Source organism: Balaenoptera musculus, chromosome 1 (genome assembly GCF_009873245.2).
Source record: "Balaenoptera musculus isolate JJ_BM4_2016_0621 chromosome 1, mBalMus1.pri.v3, whole genome shotgun sequence".
Taxonomy (NCBI): Eukaryota; Metazoa; Chordata; class Mammalia; order Artiodactyla; family Balaenopteridae; genus Balaenoptera; species Balaenoptera musculus.
Genome location: NC_045785.1, coordinates 82,757,253 through 82,775,916, shown reverse-complemented (window position 1 = coordinate 82,775,916; position 18,664 = coordinate 82,757,253). Strand labels below are relative to the sequence as shown.

The following is an 18,664-nucleotide window of genomic DNA, read 5'->3' as shown; positions in this document are numbered from 1 at the left end:
ATAAGTGCTCATCCTCCTAGGGGCCTGGACGTACACACTGGTGCCAAGCCCCATACAGGAAACTGTTGGTTCCTGCAGCTGATGATGGTTGGGGTTTAATTGAGGGGCAGAATCACCAACCCTGGGGTGGAGGCTGCTGTCCCAAGGCCTTACTAAAGGCCAGCCTTTCAACCACTGACTCCTGCGTTCGGCAGGTCCATCCTGACTGGTCTGTTGCCACCGACATCCGGGACTGTGCTCATTAGGGGAAAGGACATTGAAACCAGCCTGGATGCTATCCGGCAGAGCCTTGGCATGTGTCCACAGCACAACATCCTGTTCCACCAGTAAGTAGAACAGGAACTGAGACCCTCCCCATGCCATAACCTCACCTTGCCCTCCAACAACATGTTCTCTAGAGCGCAGCTGAGGGATGCCAGCTCTGGGGGCAGAAGGCGGTACTCTTCTTTGGCTTCCCCCACATTCGGGGTCCTTTGTCCTGCTTGCAATGAGAAAGTCCCTCCGAACATGTGACTGTGCCTCTGGCACTCAGAGCTGAGGTCTTCCTGCTCAGAAGGGTGGTGCTGCCTTCTCTCTGTCAGGGTGGCTGGTCCTGGGGCCCCTTGCTCAGTACTTGCCCAGAAGTCTGGTCCCTTTTAGGGACCAGAGAGGAGGCCATCGCTCCTTTTTTCCTCTTCAGCCAGGCATTAAAAACTGACTTTTGAGGAAGCTTTTCAGTTGCTTTTTTCCCAAACTTTTATTTCTTATTTAAAAAGTTATATACAGCCATTGAAGCAAAGAAGGAGGGAAGACAGGAAGGAAGGAAATATAGATTAAAACAAAAAATAAAAGTCACCTGTAATTCCACCAGCCATAGAAAACCACTGTTAACACCTTGATATATAATTTTTCAAACCTTTTCTCTTATGCATGTATAGATATACATATATACTTTAAAATTATAAAGGAGAATAAAACTCTGCATACCATTTTGTAACCTGCGGTTTTTTTAAACCTAAGATATCATGAACGTCTTTTCGTGCTATTACATATCCTTCTATGCAGTAAGTTTTAATGTGTACATACTATTCCATTGTATAACGTGCTATTTAAGCTGTCTTAGATATTTTGGCGGGGTTGGTATCTTGTCTCATTTTTCTATTAGAAACAACGCCATGATGAACATCGTGATTGCTAAATCTTTGTGCTCATCTTTAATTATTTCTATGAGGCAAATTGCTAGAAGTGGAATTGCTGAGCACACTGCCTTTCTCATTGCCCCGTCCCCATAGCCTCACAGTGGCTGAACACATCCTGTTCTACGCGCAGCTGAAAGGGAGGTCCTGGGAGGAGGCCCAGCTGGAGATGGAAGCCATGCTGGAGGACACAGGCCTCTACCACAAGAGGAACGAAGCAGCTCAGGATCTCTCAGGTGCTTGGTGTTGGGAAAAGACAGGGCTTCAGATGGCATATCCGTGGTTTCCCAGTGCTCAGGGCCTTGTGCATATGCATGTGTGCATGTGTGTGTACGTGTGTATATTCTTAGGCTTATAACAGGAGAGCTCCTAAGGGTTGGAACATTCTATAAAGTTATTCTGACCATCTAAGACCAACCCACCTCTGGATTATTTCCCACATGGAACACTATCTTGCAGCAGCCTGGGCTGTATTTGCTCTGATGTTTATGTGTTTGAACTCAAAGGTGAGAACAGTCTTCAAATGGTCTGATCCTAGGAGGCAGGGATTTTCTTTCCTGCATTGTGAGGCCTGTACCGCTAGAGTTTTGAACACTGTATGAATACCTAAGGAGGCAGCATCAAGCTGCTGCTGGATCTAAGGTACCTTCCTTATGAGGTCAGCCCTGGGCCCTTCTCTTCCAATTGTCCACAGCTCCCGTGACCCTGCCGCCTTGTACCTCTAGGTGGCATGCAGAGGAAGCTGTCCGTTGCCATTGCCTTCGTGGGAGATGCCAAGGTGGTGGTTCTGGATGAGCCCACCTCTGGGGTGGATCCCTACTCGAGGCGCTCAATCTGGGACCTGCTCCTGAAATATCGCTCAGGTAATGGCCACTGTGCATCGCCTGTGCTCTCACTGAGGCTTTATGGGTGCTCTCCACTCTCTCACACCTAGCATTTTGCAACTCAGTATAGTAAGGGCCACAACTATACCCAGATGGGGCTTTATCACTGGCTTGGGGGAGTCTAAGTTCTAGATGAAGCCTCCTGAGATATTTTACACAAGTACAAGCAGGGAGTTGCCGATGAAGCAGCCTACTTCCCAAAAAGCTCTAGAAAGTTCTCTCGACCTGCAGCCCTTCTGTCTGGAACAATGGGAGCAGCTCTAGTGAAATTCCCCCTTGGAAACCAGGTGTGAGGACAGTGAGCCTGTATTCAGTGCTACAGAGGACTGCTGCAGATGGAGATGTCTCAAAGTGTGACATTTCCTCCTCTGTCGTGGCACGTACAACCAGAGGTACAGATCCAGAAGAGACAGCAAGCAGAGCTAGTGCCCGTAAAAGCGGTTGTGTGGTTCAATCCTGCGGTCGATTTGCCTTCCTGGAATCGTCATTACCATTTTCTTTCAATGACATCTCCAGCTAGTATCAAAGTGTGTGTGTGTGTGTGTGTGTGTGTGTGTGTGTGTGTGTGTGTTCTTTGCAAAGATTATAAATGCAGTGCTTAATAACCCAGAGAATATACATATAGAACTCAAAAGATGCTGACTGACAATAATAAACATGTCCCATATATGGTGATTTATTTGCATCAGGTCCTATGTCTAATGAAGAAATGATCTGTGAAACAGTGCTTTACAATATGCAGGATGCTAAAAACGTTAGCTGTTTCATTTTATTCTAATATTCTAGACTTTATTGCAGAAAACTTGTTTTTATTTATTAACTCCCAGTTTTTGCAACCCATGTAATGGGAAGCTTGCCATACATCCTCTCCCATCCACACCTGGCCCAGGCCTGCCTGGTGATTCCCCTGACCCCTGCCCTTGCAGGCAGAACCATCATCATGTCCACTCACCACATGGACGAGGCCGACATCCTCGGGGACCGCATCGCCATCATAGCCCAGGGACGGCTCTACTGCTCCGGCACCCCGCTCTTCCTAAAGAACTGCTTTGGCACAGGCTTCTACTTAACCTTGGTGCGCAAGATGAAGACCATCCAGAGCCAAGGAGGAGGCTGTGAGGTCTGTGTCTGTCCAGGGGAAGGAGCCTGTCCTGGGTGAGAAGGAACACACAGGGTGGTGCTGTCATTCTGGACACTTCTACCCAAATCAGACTCCAGCCAGCAGAATTGACCTCTTTGTTTCTGGAACCATTTGTAAATTTTGATAAAAGGGCATTCTGAACTCTCTTACAGAGATGCTTTACCCCAAATAAAACAACTAGTTTTAAACGACCTCTGATTGTTATAGGCCAGAATCCTAAACTACACATGTGGTTTGGTGCAACATAGAAGGGAGTGACTTATTCTGCAAGGTTACACTAATTAAAGGACAGTAGTTTAAGTTCCTTTTTTCATTCCAACATTTATGTTCCCTAATTAAACCCAAATTTCATTGGTAAATGAAAGCTAAGAAAAAGATTCCCTGATAACTATAACCTGAAAATGGTGAAGTGAAGAAATACCAACCAGCAGAGACCAACTCAGCATGTTAGGAGCCCCAGGTTCAAGTCTGGGCTGCAAGGTGAACAAACTGTGTCATCCTAGGCAAATTCCTTAATTCCTCCTTGTTATGGGGTATTTTCCACATAGAAAATGAAACTGATAATTGCCTCTCTGCTTCTTGGGGATGTGGTGAAGATAAGTGAGATAAAGTATTATAAATATGCTTTGGGCTCATCGAGAAAGGCATTGCTCGCATTCAAGTTGTCTTGTCATGCTTATTTTATGGTAGCATTATTTATGCCTCTGGCCCCTGTAGTTTAAGTGTCTGGCTGCTTCTGGGTTTTCCAGTCCTGGATAGACTTCCACAGCCCAGCGTGCATCCCTGGGGAGGGAGAAGCAGAATGTCTTGCACAGGCCAACCTATAGCTTTCACATAAGTAATGACAAGCCAAAGGGATCCTTCAAGGTTCTCTCTGTGCCTGATTCACACACTCTGCAGAACAAAATCAAATAGCCACAGCTTCAAAATGTTCAGATGAAGTAATAGATTAAAACAGTGAAGAAAAATGTGTTGACTACACTTGGCGTGAGAAACAAAGCATGGTGGTGACTTCAGTCAGCATCAGGGAGATGCTATAGAAATGACTGACATCCATCTGTTTTAGGGGAACTGCAGCTGTGCGTCTAAGGGTTTCTCCATCAGGTGTCCGTCCTGCGTTGATGAGATAACTCCAGAACAAGTCTTGGACGGTAAGGACTCAGGCAGACTGTACCTCAGTTCTTGTCTGGTGATCATCTCTGGGTATTGTTGGGTGTGTCCAGCTGTCGTGCATTTCAACGGGAGCAAATAGAACACTCTGTGTGTTTCTCAAGCCCACAGTCATGCAATTGCTCATCTTCTTCTTTGAGTTTTTTCTCCTCCTCCCTTCCCAAAGGGATGTTAAAGTCATGGACCTACGGGCCCTCTCCCTTTAATGACGAATCCAGTCTTTGTTCACTCCTTGCCCTTGCCCATAGTAAGCCTCCATTCCTGGGGTCCTCCTGCCTGGCTCCAAGCCACATTCCTCAGTGTCTGGAGAGAAGGGGTTCTAAAGGTGCCAGCTGGAGCCCTACGGTGGAGCCACGGCGATGCACAGCCCTCATCGTGCACTTTTCCAGAGAGTCAGTTTGCACGGTGTAGATGCCAAATCTGAGGAATATCGCACATCCCTCCCTGTTACACTCCCAGCTTTCCTCTCAGTTTCCCAGTTTTCCAGTGGTTCTTGCTTGGATTAGGGTGTGTCAAACCTCATAAGGGATGCCTCCACTCCAGGAAGATGCCAAAGAGAGGCTCTCGCTGTAGAAGCAGTCATCGTGCAGGACCTGACCTCCTGCCCTAGAGTGCTTGTCAACAGCTCTTTCCATTCTCCTTGAGTGCTTGCCTCTCATCCTTTCCCCGGGGTGTCTTCACAATTGGAATACCACACTTCCCATATTCCTAAGTAGGAGCAAAACTAAACCTATGTACTGATCCAAGTTAATGAAGGGGGAAAATATCTGCTTATCAAAGAAAAGACAAAGTTTCCTACTTAGCACAAATATTTTTCTAACTAAAATCTGGTGAAACAAGAAGACGAGACAGTATTTATGCACCATGCTTAAAAGCTGAGGGAAAATGCCCAGAGGTGCATCATATTTACTCTCCCACCCTCTCTTTGCACTGACAGAACCTGTGGTGAACATGAACACATCTTTTTAGAACATTTCTGTGTCTTTTTCCTAGTCTGCCTTGCCATGGGCCCCTCCCTGCTTTCTGAATAATTCTTTTTAAAAGAATACATTTAATTACGGTGTGCGCCAAAGTTAAGGTGGAAACAGAGCCTGCTGGCTGGGGTGAATTTTTTAAATATTACTTTACTTCTAAATAAAAGTTTATTTTCTTTGAATAGAAGAGGGATGCTGTGAAGGGTGGGAAGCACAGTAAGTAGTTGTACCCGAAATAAGAGAAGGAAGATCATTTCAATCCCCATTAGCTCCTTGGAAGGCTTTTCACACACACACACCCACATACCACGCACACTCGCAGACCTCCCTGCCAGACGCTGAAAGCCCTGCTGCCTTGAAGGACTGCTGCTGGAAAGGCTGACACACACGTCTAAGACACAATTCCTGGGAATCCAGCAGCTTCAGGTTCGATTTCCTTCCTAAGAGAACAATGAACGTGACCCCTAGAGAGCTGTTAGGGCAGAGCTGCTTCCTCCCGTGAGGAGCCCTCAGGCCCCTGCATGAAGTCATCTCGGAGCTGAAGACAATTGAGTCTAATTTGCATATTTGACTTAAAACAAGCCTTCCAGTGCAGCTAGGCAGAAGGATCTGGGTTGAAAGCCATGAAATCCCTCCACATGAGTCATTTCTAAAACAAAGAAGGAAAAGAACTCATTGGGTGATCCTGACTCTGAGAGGATGGCTTGCAGAAACACACAAGACCTGGGCTCTGAGTCCCCAGAATCCCTTCCCCGTTGACCTGCCTCTCAAGACAGTGTGCTAGGGAACTGTCTCTTTAAATGCATGCTTTAAATTTTTTAATTAGATTTTTAATTTTAAAGTAACACATGCTCATGCATAAAATTCAGTTCTGGTGGTATGAGTGTATCAGGTGAATACTTGATACTGGACACTTCCCCACACCCCATGCTGTGCTTCCTGTACTCCATCCCATGGTCCATTTCCACAGCTTCTCAACCCCCTTCTGCATTTCCTGTGAGCTGGGGATTAAGGGTTTTGTTTGTTTGTTTGTTTGTTTGAGGAGGCAGATGCATTCCCAGGGGAAATGGTGCAGGCCTCCCAAAAGTTAGACCAGGCCTGGGTGTGTGACAAGAGCTTTCTTACTTGAGATTGATGTTCATGATAACAGTAGCAGCTAACACTCATCTATGGGCCAGGCACATCATTCTCAGTGTTTTATGCATGTTAACGGATCCAAGCCTCACAAATAACAATAAAGTGGGTGCCATTATTTTCCCCTTTACGCAGATGAAGAAACAAGGGTATGACCTGCCTAATGTTGCATAGCTTGTAAAGAACAGAACATTTGATTGAACGAAGGAGAAAACTGGCACAGGAGTGTTACATGAGCTCCCCAAGGTTGCACAGCTAGTTGCGGGGGTGGGGGGGCGGGTTGGCTTCCATCTCCATCTCCCTTTCAGTGCCCATCACAGGGCCAACTAAGCTAAAAACAGACATGATGGAGCGCTGTTTCTCCACAAGAGTCACTACTGAGAAAGGAAATGCCCTTTTCTCAAATGAGAGGCAGAAGAAAGTAGGGGACCTGGGCAAGTTCACAGTCTTCCAGGTTCTGGAAAACAGAGTTGATGTCAGCCTTTCTTCTTGTCTTAGGGGATGTGAATGAGCTGATGGATATGGTTCGCCACCATGTCCCGGAGGCGAAGCTGGTGGAATGCATCGGTCAAGAGCTCATCTTCCTTCTTCCAAATAAGAATTTCAAGCAGAGGGCATACGCCAGCCTTTTCAGAGAGCTGGAGGAGAGCCTGGCTGACCTGGGGCTCAGCAGTTTTGGAATTTCTGACACTCCCCTGGAAGAGGTAAGGCAGAGATTCCAGGCAGCTGCTGTCAGGTACCAGAAGAGGTGGTTCTTTGCCAAAGTCTAACACGAAAGTCTAGAAGGGAAATTCTGTAAAGGCAAAAAGCCATAATTCCTCACCCAAGCGTAGCAACTATCTTGATTTTTGGCTTATTTCCTCCTGCCTTTGTCCATACGCGCACATATTTTACATAGTTGTGGTCACCATATACATACACTTTTGTATTTATAGAAGACTAGGTTCTTAGGCAAAGAGTCATAATGTATTTTCTTCCTATGATGAAGCAATCCCCAACAAAATTGAGCTTGGGTTAGATTTTTCTGAGAGTGGGAATGCCTAAACCAAATTCTCTCTTTTTTCCTTCTTGACAGATTTTTCTGAAGGTCACAGAGGATTGTGGGTCAGGACCTCTGTTTGCTGGTATGGCGCCCGAGCGTGGAGTTTGTTCCCTTACCACACCCACAAGCTCTATCTTGAAAGCCTAAGGAAAAGCACATAAAACAACAAAGCAGGCAAACACTCCTCCATCGCCTTCATCTGACCCCAAAATAACAGGCATTTTGCACTCTCAATTCCTTTGATTGACAAAGGAAAGACAAATGGAATTAGATCTGGGTGGGAAGACTCTAGACGAAATCAGGATTCTTAAGGAGGTCAGGCTGGGAGCTTCACCACCCCCAAGCTTCTCACCCCACTTCCTGGTCTCCTGTTCCTGCCACATCACCATCCTCATCTCCTCCTCTGATCTCTACCAGGCCTCTGATCCACTCCTGCTTGCATGAGTGACAGCTCGCAGAATTCTTAGAGATAATGGCGACAGTAAATACAACCCAGATGCCAGCTAGGACCTCCTGGCCTCTTTGAGATGGAGATAAAATTATTCGGAGCGCTCATTTAGTGCACTGCGGAGCTTCGAAACTGGGGGGACCATAATTGCTGTGGATTCTGGGGGTTTCTCTTCCATATGTGTGAGCCCGGCCACCAACCATCCCCTTCCGTGATTTCTACCAAATCTCAGAGCCACACAAAGCACTCAAGAGTGCAGTGGATTTTACTGTGGAGGGTGGAGGATGGGGAGATGGACATGCAGGAGAGCTTACCTGCCGCAACACAGGCCACTTCTGATAGAACAACAGGCATCCACCCACTCTGATAAAATCCTCTCCCTGGCTTCTCCCTTCCCATTCCATTTTCCTCTCTCCTGGTCAGAGGCAAAGCTGTGAGGCAATTCTCCTTTGCTGTCTTGGGCACCTGCCATTGGTTACCTCTTTCTACCCAGTGTAACATATCACAGTGTTTTCCTGTGCAAAGACTGTTTCCTCTTTGTTAGTTTCCGGTGCTAGCTCTACGTCACGGTTTTCATCTTGCTTTGTAAGTGATCCCAGCTATGCCTAGAACTAACAATAGTCAAATATATCAGCCCAGACATGTGCCATGATCCAGGTAGGTTGTGTGGCAGCCGGAAGAGGTGGCCATCCAGGCAGAGTGGGGAGGAAGGTGCAGTGCTCTGGAGGGGGTGGGAGCGGCTCACCACAGGGCCCAGGTCTTCTTTCCAGCTTTGTAGGCACAGGAATTAAATTCCCTCAGCTCACCCAAGGGCAAAAACTTACATTAACCAAGACCAGAATGAAAACATGCTAATTTATATTAGAAGCTATGATGGATTCAAGAATCAGGGCCTTTAATCTGCACAGAATGCTCCTTCTTAATAAGTAGGTCCTGGGACTTCCCTGGTGGCGCAGTGGTTAAGAACCTGCCTGCCAATGCAGGGGACGCGGGTTCGATCCCTGGTCCAGGAAGATCCCACATGCTGTGGAGCAACTAAACCCGTGCACCACGGCTACTGAGTCTGTGTGCTGCAACTACTGAAGCCCGCACACCTAGAGCCCATGCTCCGCAACAAGAGAAGCCACTGCAAAGAGAAGCCCGCACACCGCAATGAAGAGTAGTCCCGATTGCCCCAACTAGAGAAAGCCCACACACAGCAATGAAGACCCAACACAGCCAATAAATAAATAAATGAATAAATAAAATTAAAAGAAAAATTAGGTCCTTTTAGAAGAATAAATTACACATCAGAAGACTGGTCATTCTGGGCACAGAATAGAATGTTCCAAAGAGACAGTCAAGGGTAGGGGTTAAGAGCATAGCCTCTAGAATGAAGCAGACCAAACATCAAACCTGAACTCTGTAATTTGCTAATTGAGTGGCTTTGGGTAGATACTTAGCCTCTTTTTTTGTTTATGAGCACTCTTAAGATTCAATCCCTTAACAACTTCTATGTATAACATGCAGCAGTGTTAATTAATTTTATCATGTTGTACATTACATCCCTAGTACTTATTAATACTTAGTTTCTTTGTACCTCAGTTTCCTCATATGCAAAATGGGGATGATAATAGTATCCACCCTTTAAGGTTATTGAGAGAATTAAATGAGCTAAAACATGCCAGGTCTTAACACAGTATGCAATTTCTGGTTATGATTCAGCAGCGCCCTAATCTCAACACTTACAAATATCTCTTACGTCAAACTCAGCCCTAGTTTATACTTTACAAAGGGCTAAATATCCGTTGTTTTATTTGATTGTCACTATAACCTCGTGAGGCTGGTAGGGCAGGGATTGGCCCCATCTGGGGAAACTGAGCTCATGTAAGTTGGATGACTTGCCTTAAAGTCACACAGGCTTTTGAGTCTTATTATTCCCTGGTCTCAGCTCTCAAATCTAGGACCCTCAATTATACACTCCCACTGTCTCCCATTTTTCAGGTGGCTAATTGCATTTGTTTTGAATAGGCTCCGTTTTAGAGGACGGCATTTTTCTGATCTTGTATTCAGAGTCTGAAGGAGCCTGTGGCTGTCTGTGGAGTCATACATTGCATGGTACCAAGAGGGTCCAAGCCATTTCTGAAGGGTGGCTCACTGCCAGCGGCCTCTGAAGGGCAGCAGAAAGCCAGGGACAAACAGACCTGAAGCCCTCAACTCTGGTCTGGACCGTGGACTCCAGTCTGGATGGGGCATCAGGGAGAGAGCAAAGCTCAGAGGATAGACACGAGGACAGGCAGCGATCCTACCAGAGGGAGGGCCATCCACAGCAGACACCAAGTCTGAGCCCAGATCAAGAGAAAGGAAGTGGAGATGGGACTCTGGTGCCGGGTAGTCAGCGAGCCTGCAGAAGTTCTCCACCCTCTGAGTAGCAGGCCTGGTACACTGCAGGTGCCCGTGAACATTAGCTGAAAGGATGACTCAGCTGACCCAGCTCCCTTTGCAGCTGCTCTTGTCCTGGGAGACTTTAGGAGAAAGCAGCTAGGGGCAACTAGCCACCCTCTAGGCCCTCTATGTCCAACAACATATTCTGCAAATAAATATTAATCAGTGATGATAAACTATAGCTTCAACTTAACAGATGACTTGCAGTGGTTTATAAAACACATTCACGTGTGTTAGCTCATTTAATCTTCATAAAAACCTTTTTCTTGTTTTCATTTCACAGATGAGAAAACTCAGATTCAGACAGGTTGAGTCACTTTTAGCCACATTTGAACATCTAGTAAGAGTCAGGATTCAAACCCAGGTCTCCTGACTCCTAGTTCATTGCTCTTTCCACTACTTCTCAGTGACCTCTAAAAATTTAGAAAGAACCAAATCAACTCTGACTTTTACTTTTTTTATGTACACAGGTTATACATGAGTATATTTTGTTGTTAAATTCAAATAATGCAAAAAACACTAACCCTTCCCACTTCATCCTATGCCCTTATCCAGCTCTTCCCCTGAAGCCGTAACCTCTTTTAACAATTGACAGGTATTCTTTCAGAGCTTTGCACATGTGTACACATTGTGAGTGTATGTGTATACATAAAATTTGTTTCTCTGCATATGATAAATGTGCTAACACAAATATGATCTTATTACACATATTGTTCTGCACGTTTGTTTTTTGGTTTTTTTTACTTCTATGTTTCAGACCTCTCTGTCTTGTTCCCTTTAACTACTGTAGAGGATTTTAAAGAGATTTCAGGCAATTCTGTCTATAGGTGATTTATATCAGAAAATAGAATTTTAAAAAGTTTATTAACCTTCCTGGCCTGATATTTTGTCACTGACTTAAATGAAGGGAAAATGTACACAGTAAGAAAACAATGATCTTGTGCATGTTTTTCTAAACTATTAATTCCATCTCCCAAACCAGGCGGCGCTCAGCGGAAAAGAGAAAACATCAGTCTCCGACACCCCTGTTCGGGTTCCAGCAGGAAGGCCAGACAGACTCCACAGGGCTCCCACGGCCACCCCACGGAGCCCGCTGCTCCCCCGGAGCAGGAGGGGCACAGCCGACTTAACACGGGAGTGCAGCTGGCCCTCCAGCACGTGCAGGCGCTGCTGGTCAAGCGCTTCCACCACACTGTCCGCAGCCACAAGGACTTCCTGGCCCAGGTATGACTGCAGTCTTCGGCTGTGCTTGTTTGCCGGTGGCCACGCCTACCAGCCCTCTCCCAGCCTCCGCATCCTCTCCCAGGCTTTCTGGTGCACGTGGGGTCAGACACGGCGATGAGCACCCTCTTAGGGTTCTGTCAGCTTTGTCTACTCCTTGCCAACCTTGGTTTCTTTTTGGTAACACAAAGCTTCTTTGTAAGTATTCTACCTCACTTAGCAGAGAAAATAGAATAATAGTGGATATGTTAATATTGCTTTTATTTTTATAGGGGAGGGTGAAGTCATGTTTTCATTCATTTTTTTGTAATGACCCTACATATCAAGGTCATTGTCCGCTTTTTCTTTTTATACTTTTTGTTCAGAAACAGAAATTCTGGTTCACCTCTGGCTGAGCCTTGGCCTACTTCAGGGTTCAACGTTGACCTGCTTCAACCACCCTTCAAAGGTTACCAGAGCATTCTGTGTTCTCCTTCACAGCCTGCCTTTGCACATCCTCCCATCATGTTCCCCAGAAGACTGACCTTCTCCATCAGGGCCCAGTTCTGAGGCTGCTGGATAAATGTTTAAAAGAGAGTGTGTGTGTGTGTGTGTGTGTGTGCGTGCGTGTGCACGTGTGTGTGTGTGTGTGTGTGTGTGTAACATGCCACATACCACAGCCCCAGTTACCATGTATATTTTCCCACAGATTGTGCTCCCGGCCACTTTTGTGTTTCTGGCTCTGATGCTTTCCCTCATCATCCCTCCTTTCGGCGAATACCCTGCTTTGACCCTTCACCCCTGGATGTATGGGCAGCAGTACACCTTCTTCAGGTGCGTAGACTCATCCTCAGATGTCATCATCCACCTCCTTGGGTTGTGGGGCTCCTGGGTCACCTGCTGCTTGGTGCGGCCCTGACCTTCCCACTCTCTGGGACACTCACCAGCGTGATAGTGGTCCTCAGGCTGCCCTCAGAAAGGAAATTAATGTGTCTGCCACTTGGGAAAGGTGACCCCCAAGTGGACACGCAACACTGCCAGGAGGAAGGAAAGAGAAAGCAAAGGTTGGGTGAGTGGCTTGCAGCTCCATTTTTTGAAGTGCAGACATGATATGGAATCAGACCACTGGTGTGTTCAGATAGCCTACCCCCCTTCTCAGGAGACCTATAGCCACCTCAGGGCAGCGTCCTTTGCCTTGTTTACATGCCTGGCATGTAGTAGCCGTTCAACAGACATTTGCGGAGTTGCATGTTGGCTGCTTTGTCCCTCTGCCCCAGTCACATGCCCATCGAGTAAGCCCCTCTCACTCTGTCTAGCATGGACCAGCCAGACAGCGAGCGGCTCGTGGTACTTGCAGACGTCCTCGTGAATAAGCCAGGCTTTGGCAACCGCTGCCTGAAGGAAGAGTGGCTTCCGTAAGTCCCTGCGCACCCCTGCCCTTACACCAGCAGCTGCCCTGGGAGACCCTGATGGTGGGGGCCTGGGATGGCAGGGCTGGGAGAGGCCCCATCTCAGTCCTGCTCTGTGTTACACGAACACTACCATACCCCTGAGCAGCGCTCACCCGGCCTCTCCATGAACACCTGTATGCAAGGGTGTTCACTACCCCTGAGGAAGCCCCTGCACCACAGGACAACTCTGTACTTCTGTAGTTCTCGATATAAAAGTACCATAATGAGTTGACATATGCTACTCACAACTTATTTGAAAGGAATCTGAATGGAGAAGGGGGGGAGATGGGGGATGTGCCCTTGTGTGATTGGACCTAGAATGGCATTAGTTACATATATGGCCAACTTTCAATTATTGCTTTAAGTGTGGAGAAGAGAGTTCTAGAGGGCAGTTGAAATCCACCAAGAATTCAAAACGTTCAATGTAATTTTAACTGCTTCTCTCATCCAGTCTTTTCCAGAGTTATTGATAAGGCCCAAAATAGATTAATTTCAAAACCTCTTGTATTTGTTCTCTAAACAGTGAGAGCTGCCAGCAGATAAAAGGGAGATTAAACCATCCACAAGCTAGATAATTTTTCCCAGCCCCACCCACATCTAGTGAATCAATAAAATTCTAGTCTTGATTTTTTCTTGAGCGGAAACCAACCTCCAAGAGTAGAAGAAAATGCATGGGTCCGAGGAGGAAAGGCTCGGAAGGAGAGGGTTGGGTACTATTTCTCATTTTGAGGAATTTTTAGCAACCTTGAAGCTGATTGTGGAATATGTTCTTGTCTTCCATGAGGGCGTTCCCCTGTGGCAATTCAACCCCCTGGAAGACTCCTTCTGTGTCCCCGGATGTCACCCACCTGCTCCAGAAGCAGATATGGACAGCAGACCATCCCTCGCCTTCCTGCACGTGCAGCACCAGAGAGAAGCTCACCATGCTCCCCGAGTGCCCTGAGGGCGCAGGGGGGCTCCCGCCCCCTCAGGTACCTCCCCCTCCAGGGGCTGCTAGGGCCCTGAACCTGCCTGTGACCACAGCCATCGTGCCTCCTGAGTTTCTAGCCAACTAACATTTCAAACTGACAGCTGAGTGAAGGACTAAATGAGGCTCCAGGTCCTTACCGCCTGGAGGAAGCCACTGACCAAAAGCTTCATTTCCACCAAACACTCCCCATTCAATCTAGTAAGAAAATATCTTTAAGTTTTGAGAAAATTACACATTAGGCATGACTGCTATAGAAAAATTAGAAAATACAGGCAAGTCAGAACAAAAAAAATTTACCCTATCACTTGGTGATAACCACCAATAACATTTAGTTTTTATCCATTCAAACAGGATTTTATTCAAAATGCTGTCCTGAAACCTGCTATTTTCACTTAACAACGTATCATGAACATATGGCCATGTCAATAAATATACATCTACATTATCGTTTTTAATACCTGCACACTATCCTACTGTTTGGATTTACTTTAATTTATTTAACTACTCTCTCATTGTTGGACATGTGGGCTATCAATTTTTCTGTTATCAACAGTGTTGTAGTGTCCCTTCAAATGCACACTTACTAACAATTTTAATTAAGAAACTCTCCATGTGCTGTGTAATTAACATGCATTACACACACACACACACACACACACACACACACACACACACACACACACACACACACACACACACACACACACACACACACACACACACACACACACCCCCAGCTAGCAACCTATGTTTTGCAGGGATAACAACAGTCTTGGCTCTGAGCAGCCTCCTGTCTCAGGAGTTCTGAATGCCATAATGTATCACAGTGAGCCGCTCCAGGGGTTTCAGAGACAGTGAATGGGGCCAGAGAAGTCTCACCTTGTCTCAGGTTGATAACGGGACTCCCAGCTGACTTGCACAGAGCTGGGTCCTACGTGGTTCTCTCTCATGATTTGCCAATGAATGAACGACTCCCCATGAGGCAGTGTGGCAGGTGGGGCGAGCACCGGCACTGGCATCAGAGAGCCACGGGTGGGTTACTTGGCCTCTCTGAGCCTTAATTTCTTCACCTATAAATTGGGGATAACTGCACTTATTTCTCAGCATTATTATGAGAATTCAATGAGATAAAGAAACTATTATTTAGAAATAGTTTCAACTCAAGTGATGACAACCTCAAACTAACAGTGGATAAAATATGACACAACTCGTTTCTTTCTCATGTAAAAGTTTATGTGGGTGGTCCATGGCGTTCTGTTTTGTCGCTCCCTCCTTTCTGGTAAACAAGTCTCAACCTCCTTGGCCAAGATGGCAGAATCTACTTTCCAGGCAGCAGATGGAAGAAGGGATGAAGAAAAAGGGAGGGCAAAGTGTGTGAATACACTATCTTTAAAGGAAGATTTCCAGAAGCTACCACAGAGACACTTTCATGTGTACATCATTGGCCAGAACGGAACATCACGGGAGACTGGGAACTGTCGTCTTTATTCTGGGTGTCCGTGTACCCAGCAAAAAAGTCTATTCCTATGGCAAACGGCAGAGGGCAGAGCAGTAATGGGGGACAACTAAATTTTGCCACAGCGTCAGTCACAGTTGCTGGCTTGTATATAAATGATTCCGTGTTTATGAACATCCTACCTTTCCCTTTTTTATGCTAAAAGCATGTACCTTTCTATTTCTCAAGCAATATATTTTCCCTTTGAATCATAACTCAGCTACTGCAGCATCACAGGGATCCCAAAAGAGAGACTCAGGGGCTTGTCCCAATTCTCGGTACCCCAGAGGAAGCTTTGCTTCTGTTGGGTTTGCGGAGGACCCCTGTGGCTGCTTCTACTCAAATACATCCAGTGGCAGGGCACCGAGGCTGTGACCCTGTGTAGTGAGCCCTTGGCTGGAACAGGGAGGAAAGGCCAAGCATAGCTGTGAAGGGAATCATTCCTCAGTGAATCCTGACTTTAAGGCTCACTGCCTCACTTAGAAATGTATTTTCAGTGGTTAATCCTTGGTCCTTGAGGAAAAAATGTAAAAGACTTTTAGCCAAAGTCTGGTAAAAAGCAAATCAGTTCCTGTGATTTTCTATCACTCCTGCCTCTCCTCACTATCATTCATGCTTCTCTTGGGAGCACCTGCATCAGGCATCTGCACAGAAGCTGCTCTGTGTGTGTGTGTCTCTCTCTCCTTCACACATACATGCACACTTATATTCACACCCACTCACCACACTCACTCACACACACTCCCCCATTTGCCTGGAATAAGACCAGAGAGTATGGGTTTGATTCAGAGATGGTAAATTGTCCTCATCTGGAAAATGGGGTGGTGGATTGTGGTCTTCTCTAGGGTCCCTTCCTGTTATAACATTCTTTGAATGGTGTTGGGTCCTGAGGGGTAGATGCTCCATCCCTGACTTCTGGAATACACAGAGATAAAGTTGTAGGAGGATCTCATTTGACAGAACTTTTAGAAAATATTTTGTCATAAATTCCCAGGCACCAGCCATTGTTCCAGCCTAGATTCCACCAGGGGAACCTGGCAGTTCACCTGGGTGCCGTTTCCAGCTTGAGAAGCAGGTGATGGAGTGAAAAGAGCAAGGCTATGGAGTTAGACAGATGCAGATTCAAATCCTAGGTCCACCATCAGCAAGTTCTAACCTGGTGCAAGTTAGCTAACCTTTCTGAACCTCAGTTTCTCTGTCTATAAATTAAGGCAACAATTCTTTCACAGGATATAAGGATTAAGGGAGATAATGTAGAGCATTTAACACTGTGCCTGGCACACAGTAAGCATTCAGGAGATGCTAGTTCTCCTCCTAGTGTTAGAGAGCAACAAGGTGAAGAAAGTGAACTGAAGAAGGGAGTAAAATGAGAAAGGGGCGGGAAAGACAGAAACGACGAAAAATGAATAGTGTGATGATGGTGGTGTAACACTGCCAGAAATTTCCTCGGCTGCCTCTGGGTGGCACCCTTGATACCGCAGGTTCATGATTCACCAGAAACTAATCGCTATGTATTCCCAAATTTAAAGTGATATTGCCACCTGGTGGCCAAACTCATGCACTTTTTTTTTTTTTTTTTTGATTCAAATATTTATTGAGCAGCTAGGGAGATACAAAGGTGATTAAAACATGGTCAAAGAGGTGAGGCAAATCCACAAGTAATAGAAAGCAAAGTATAAGGTTCACTGAATCACAGCAGTCAAAAGAAAGTGTTTTAGGAGATCAAGAGATTGCTTCCAGCCTGGAAGGGGGCAAATCAGGAAAGGAGATTGAGATTAAAATAGAAGACTTCAGTCTGGATTGTTGATGATACTCAGTTTGCACTATATTTGTCTCTCCTTTTCCTCTCTCCCCATCTTTGGGCTTAATTTACCAGTAGTGCCCAGGATTGTTCAATGCTCTTTTTCTATACTTGCTTGCATTTTTGCTTCAATGTTTTCTACAGAGCTAGGTCCTTTTGGTGTTTTAGGAGTTTTTTCCTGTTTTTTGAAGGATTCTTGACCTTTTGATCTTGGTGTTGATGGTCTTGAGTCTTTTCCATTCTGGTTTGATTTTTGTGCATTTTTGGCTGGAATATCTCGTACAGATTACTTTACTGAAGCTTTTTCTTCAGCTTCCTCATCATCAAAGTCATCATCATCTTCATCATCATCATCGTCATCTTCATCGTCATCTTCATCTTCATCAGCAGCAAGTTTTACTTTTTTCTGTGGAACCTTGCTACCACTTCCAGGGGCAGAACGCTTTCCAGACATACTTAGAGGAGTATCACATCCCCCTCCTCTTATCTTCTGACTCTGCATCTTCCTCCACAGCTACTAAGTGCTGTCCACTAATATGCACGGGCCCTGAGCCACACTTCAACCGTAAGACCACAGGTGGTGTTATTTCAGAGCCCCCAAGGGAAACTGTTGGCTGCACAGACATTTTCAAAGTTGCCAGTGTTACTTTAATTGGACTGCCTTCATAATTCATCGCCTCTGCTTTGACAATGTGCAATTCACCCTTTGCGCCAGCCCCTAAGCTGACCGTTCTTAAAGATAACTGGTGCTCACTTTCATCATTATCCACCTTAAAGTGATCATCTTTGTTGGCCTTCAGTTCACAACCGAAAAGATAGTTCCGGGGCCTCAGAGGGCTCATGTCCATGTCCATCGAATCTTCCATGGGTTGGTGGCATGCACTTAGGTGGGAGAGAAGGCGGACGGAGATAAAAGACTACTGTTCCAGGGAACAGTCGTGCAGGACAGAATCACACCAGGGCTCATGCACCTTTGCATTCTCTAATATCTTTTGATTAACTTGGAGTTCTTCTAGATGTATTTTGAAAGTGATTTGTAAATTGTAATGCACTGTTTGAATTCTTTCATTCATGTCACAATTTATGGTGCCAGCTATATGCCAGGTACTATTCTGGGTGCTGGGGACACAATAGCTAACAAGTCAGAAAAAGTCCTGGCTCTCACAGAATTTGTATCCAAAAGGGGGTAACAGATGAAAACAAGTAAACAAGATTAATTGGAAAGAAAATTTCAGGTAGAGACGAAGATGTGGAGACAATACTACAGTATGTGACTAGAAATAGAAAATACTTCTCTGAGGAATAAACTTTGGGCTGAGATTTAAATGACGACAAGTTAGCCATGAGAGGTTGTC

The 18,664-nt window shown here is 45.8% G+C and overlaps 1 protein-coding gene and 1 pseudogene across 3 annotated transcripts in view; one reads left to right on the top strand and one right to left on the bottom strand.

The window, feature by feature from the left end:
- The window catches only part of ABCA4 (ATP binding cassette subfamily A member 4), a 126,012-nt gene that overhangs the window by 76,109 nt on the left and 31,239 nt on the right, over nucleotides 1–18,664 (top strand). For all 3 annotated transcript variants that reach the window (XM_036830186.1, XM_036830196.1, XM_036830204.1), the window contains exons 20-30: nucleotides 195–326; nucleotides 1,272–1,411; nucleotides 1,901–2,038; nucleotides 2,986–3,179; nucleotides 4,267–4,351; nucleotides 6,977–7,182; nucleotides 7,554–7,602; nucleotides 11,375–11,616; nucleotides 12,302–12,426; nucleotides 12,909–13,007; nucleotides 13,828–14,014. In XM_036830186.1, coding sequence (XP_036686081.1) covers nucleotides 195–326; nucleotides 1,272–1,411; nucleotides 1,901–2,038; nucleotides 2,986–3,179; nucleotides 4,267–4,351; nucleotides 6,977–7,182; nucleotides 7,554–7,602; nucleotides 11,375–11,616; nucleotides 12,302–12,426; nucleotides 12,909–13,007; nucleotides 13,828–14,014 — 1,597 coding nt within the window. The remainder of the gene's footprint in view (nucleotides 1–194; nucleotides 327–1,271; nucleotides 1,412–1,900; nucleotides 2,039–2,985; nucleotides 3,180–4,266; nucleotides 4,352–6,976; nucleotides 7,183–7,553; nucleotides 7,603–11,374; nucleotides 11,617–12,301; nucleotides 12,427–12,908; nucleotides 13,008–13,827; nucleotides 14,015–18,664) is intronic.
- On the bottom strand, nucleotides 17,120–18,263 carry LOC118883414 (annotated as a pseudogene).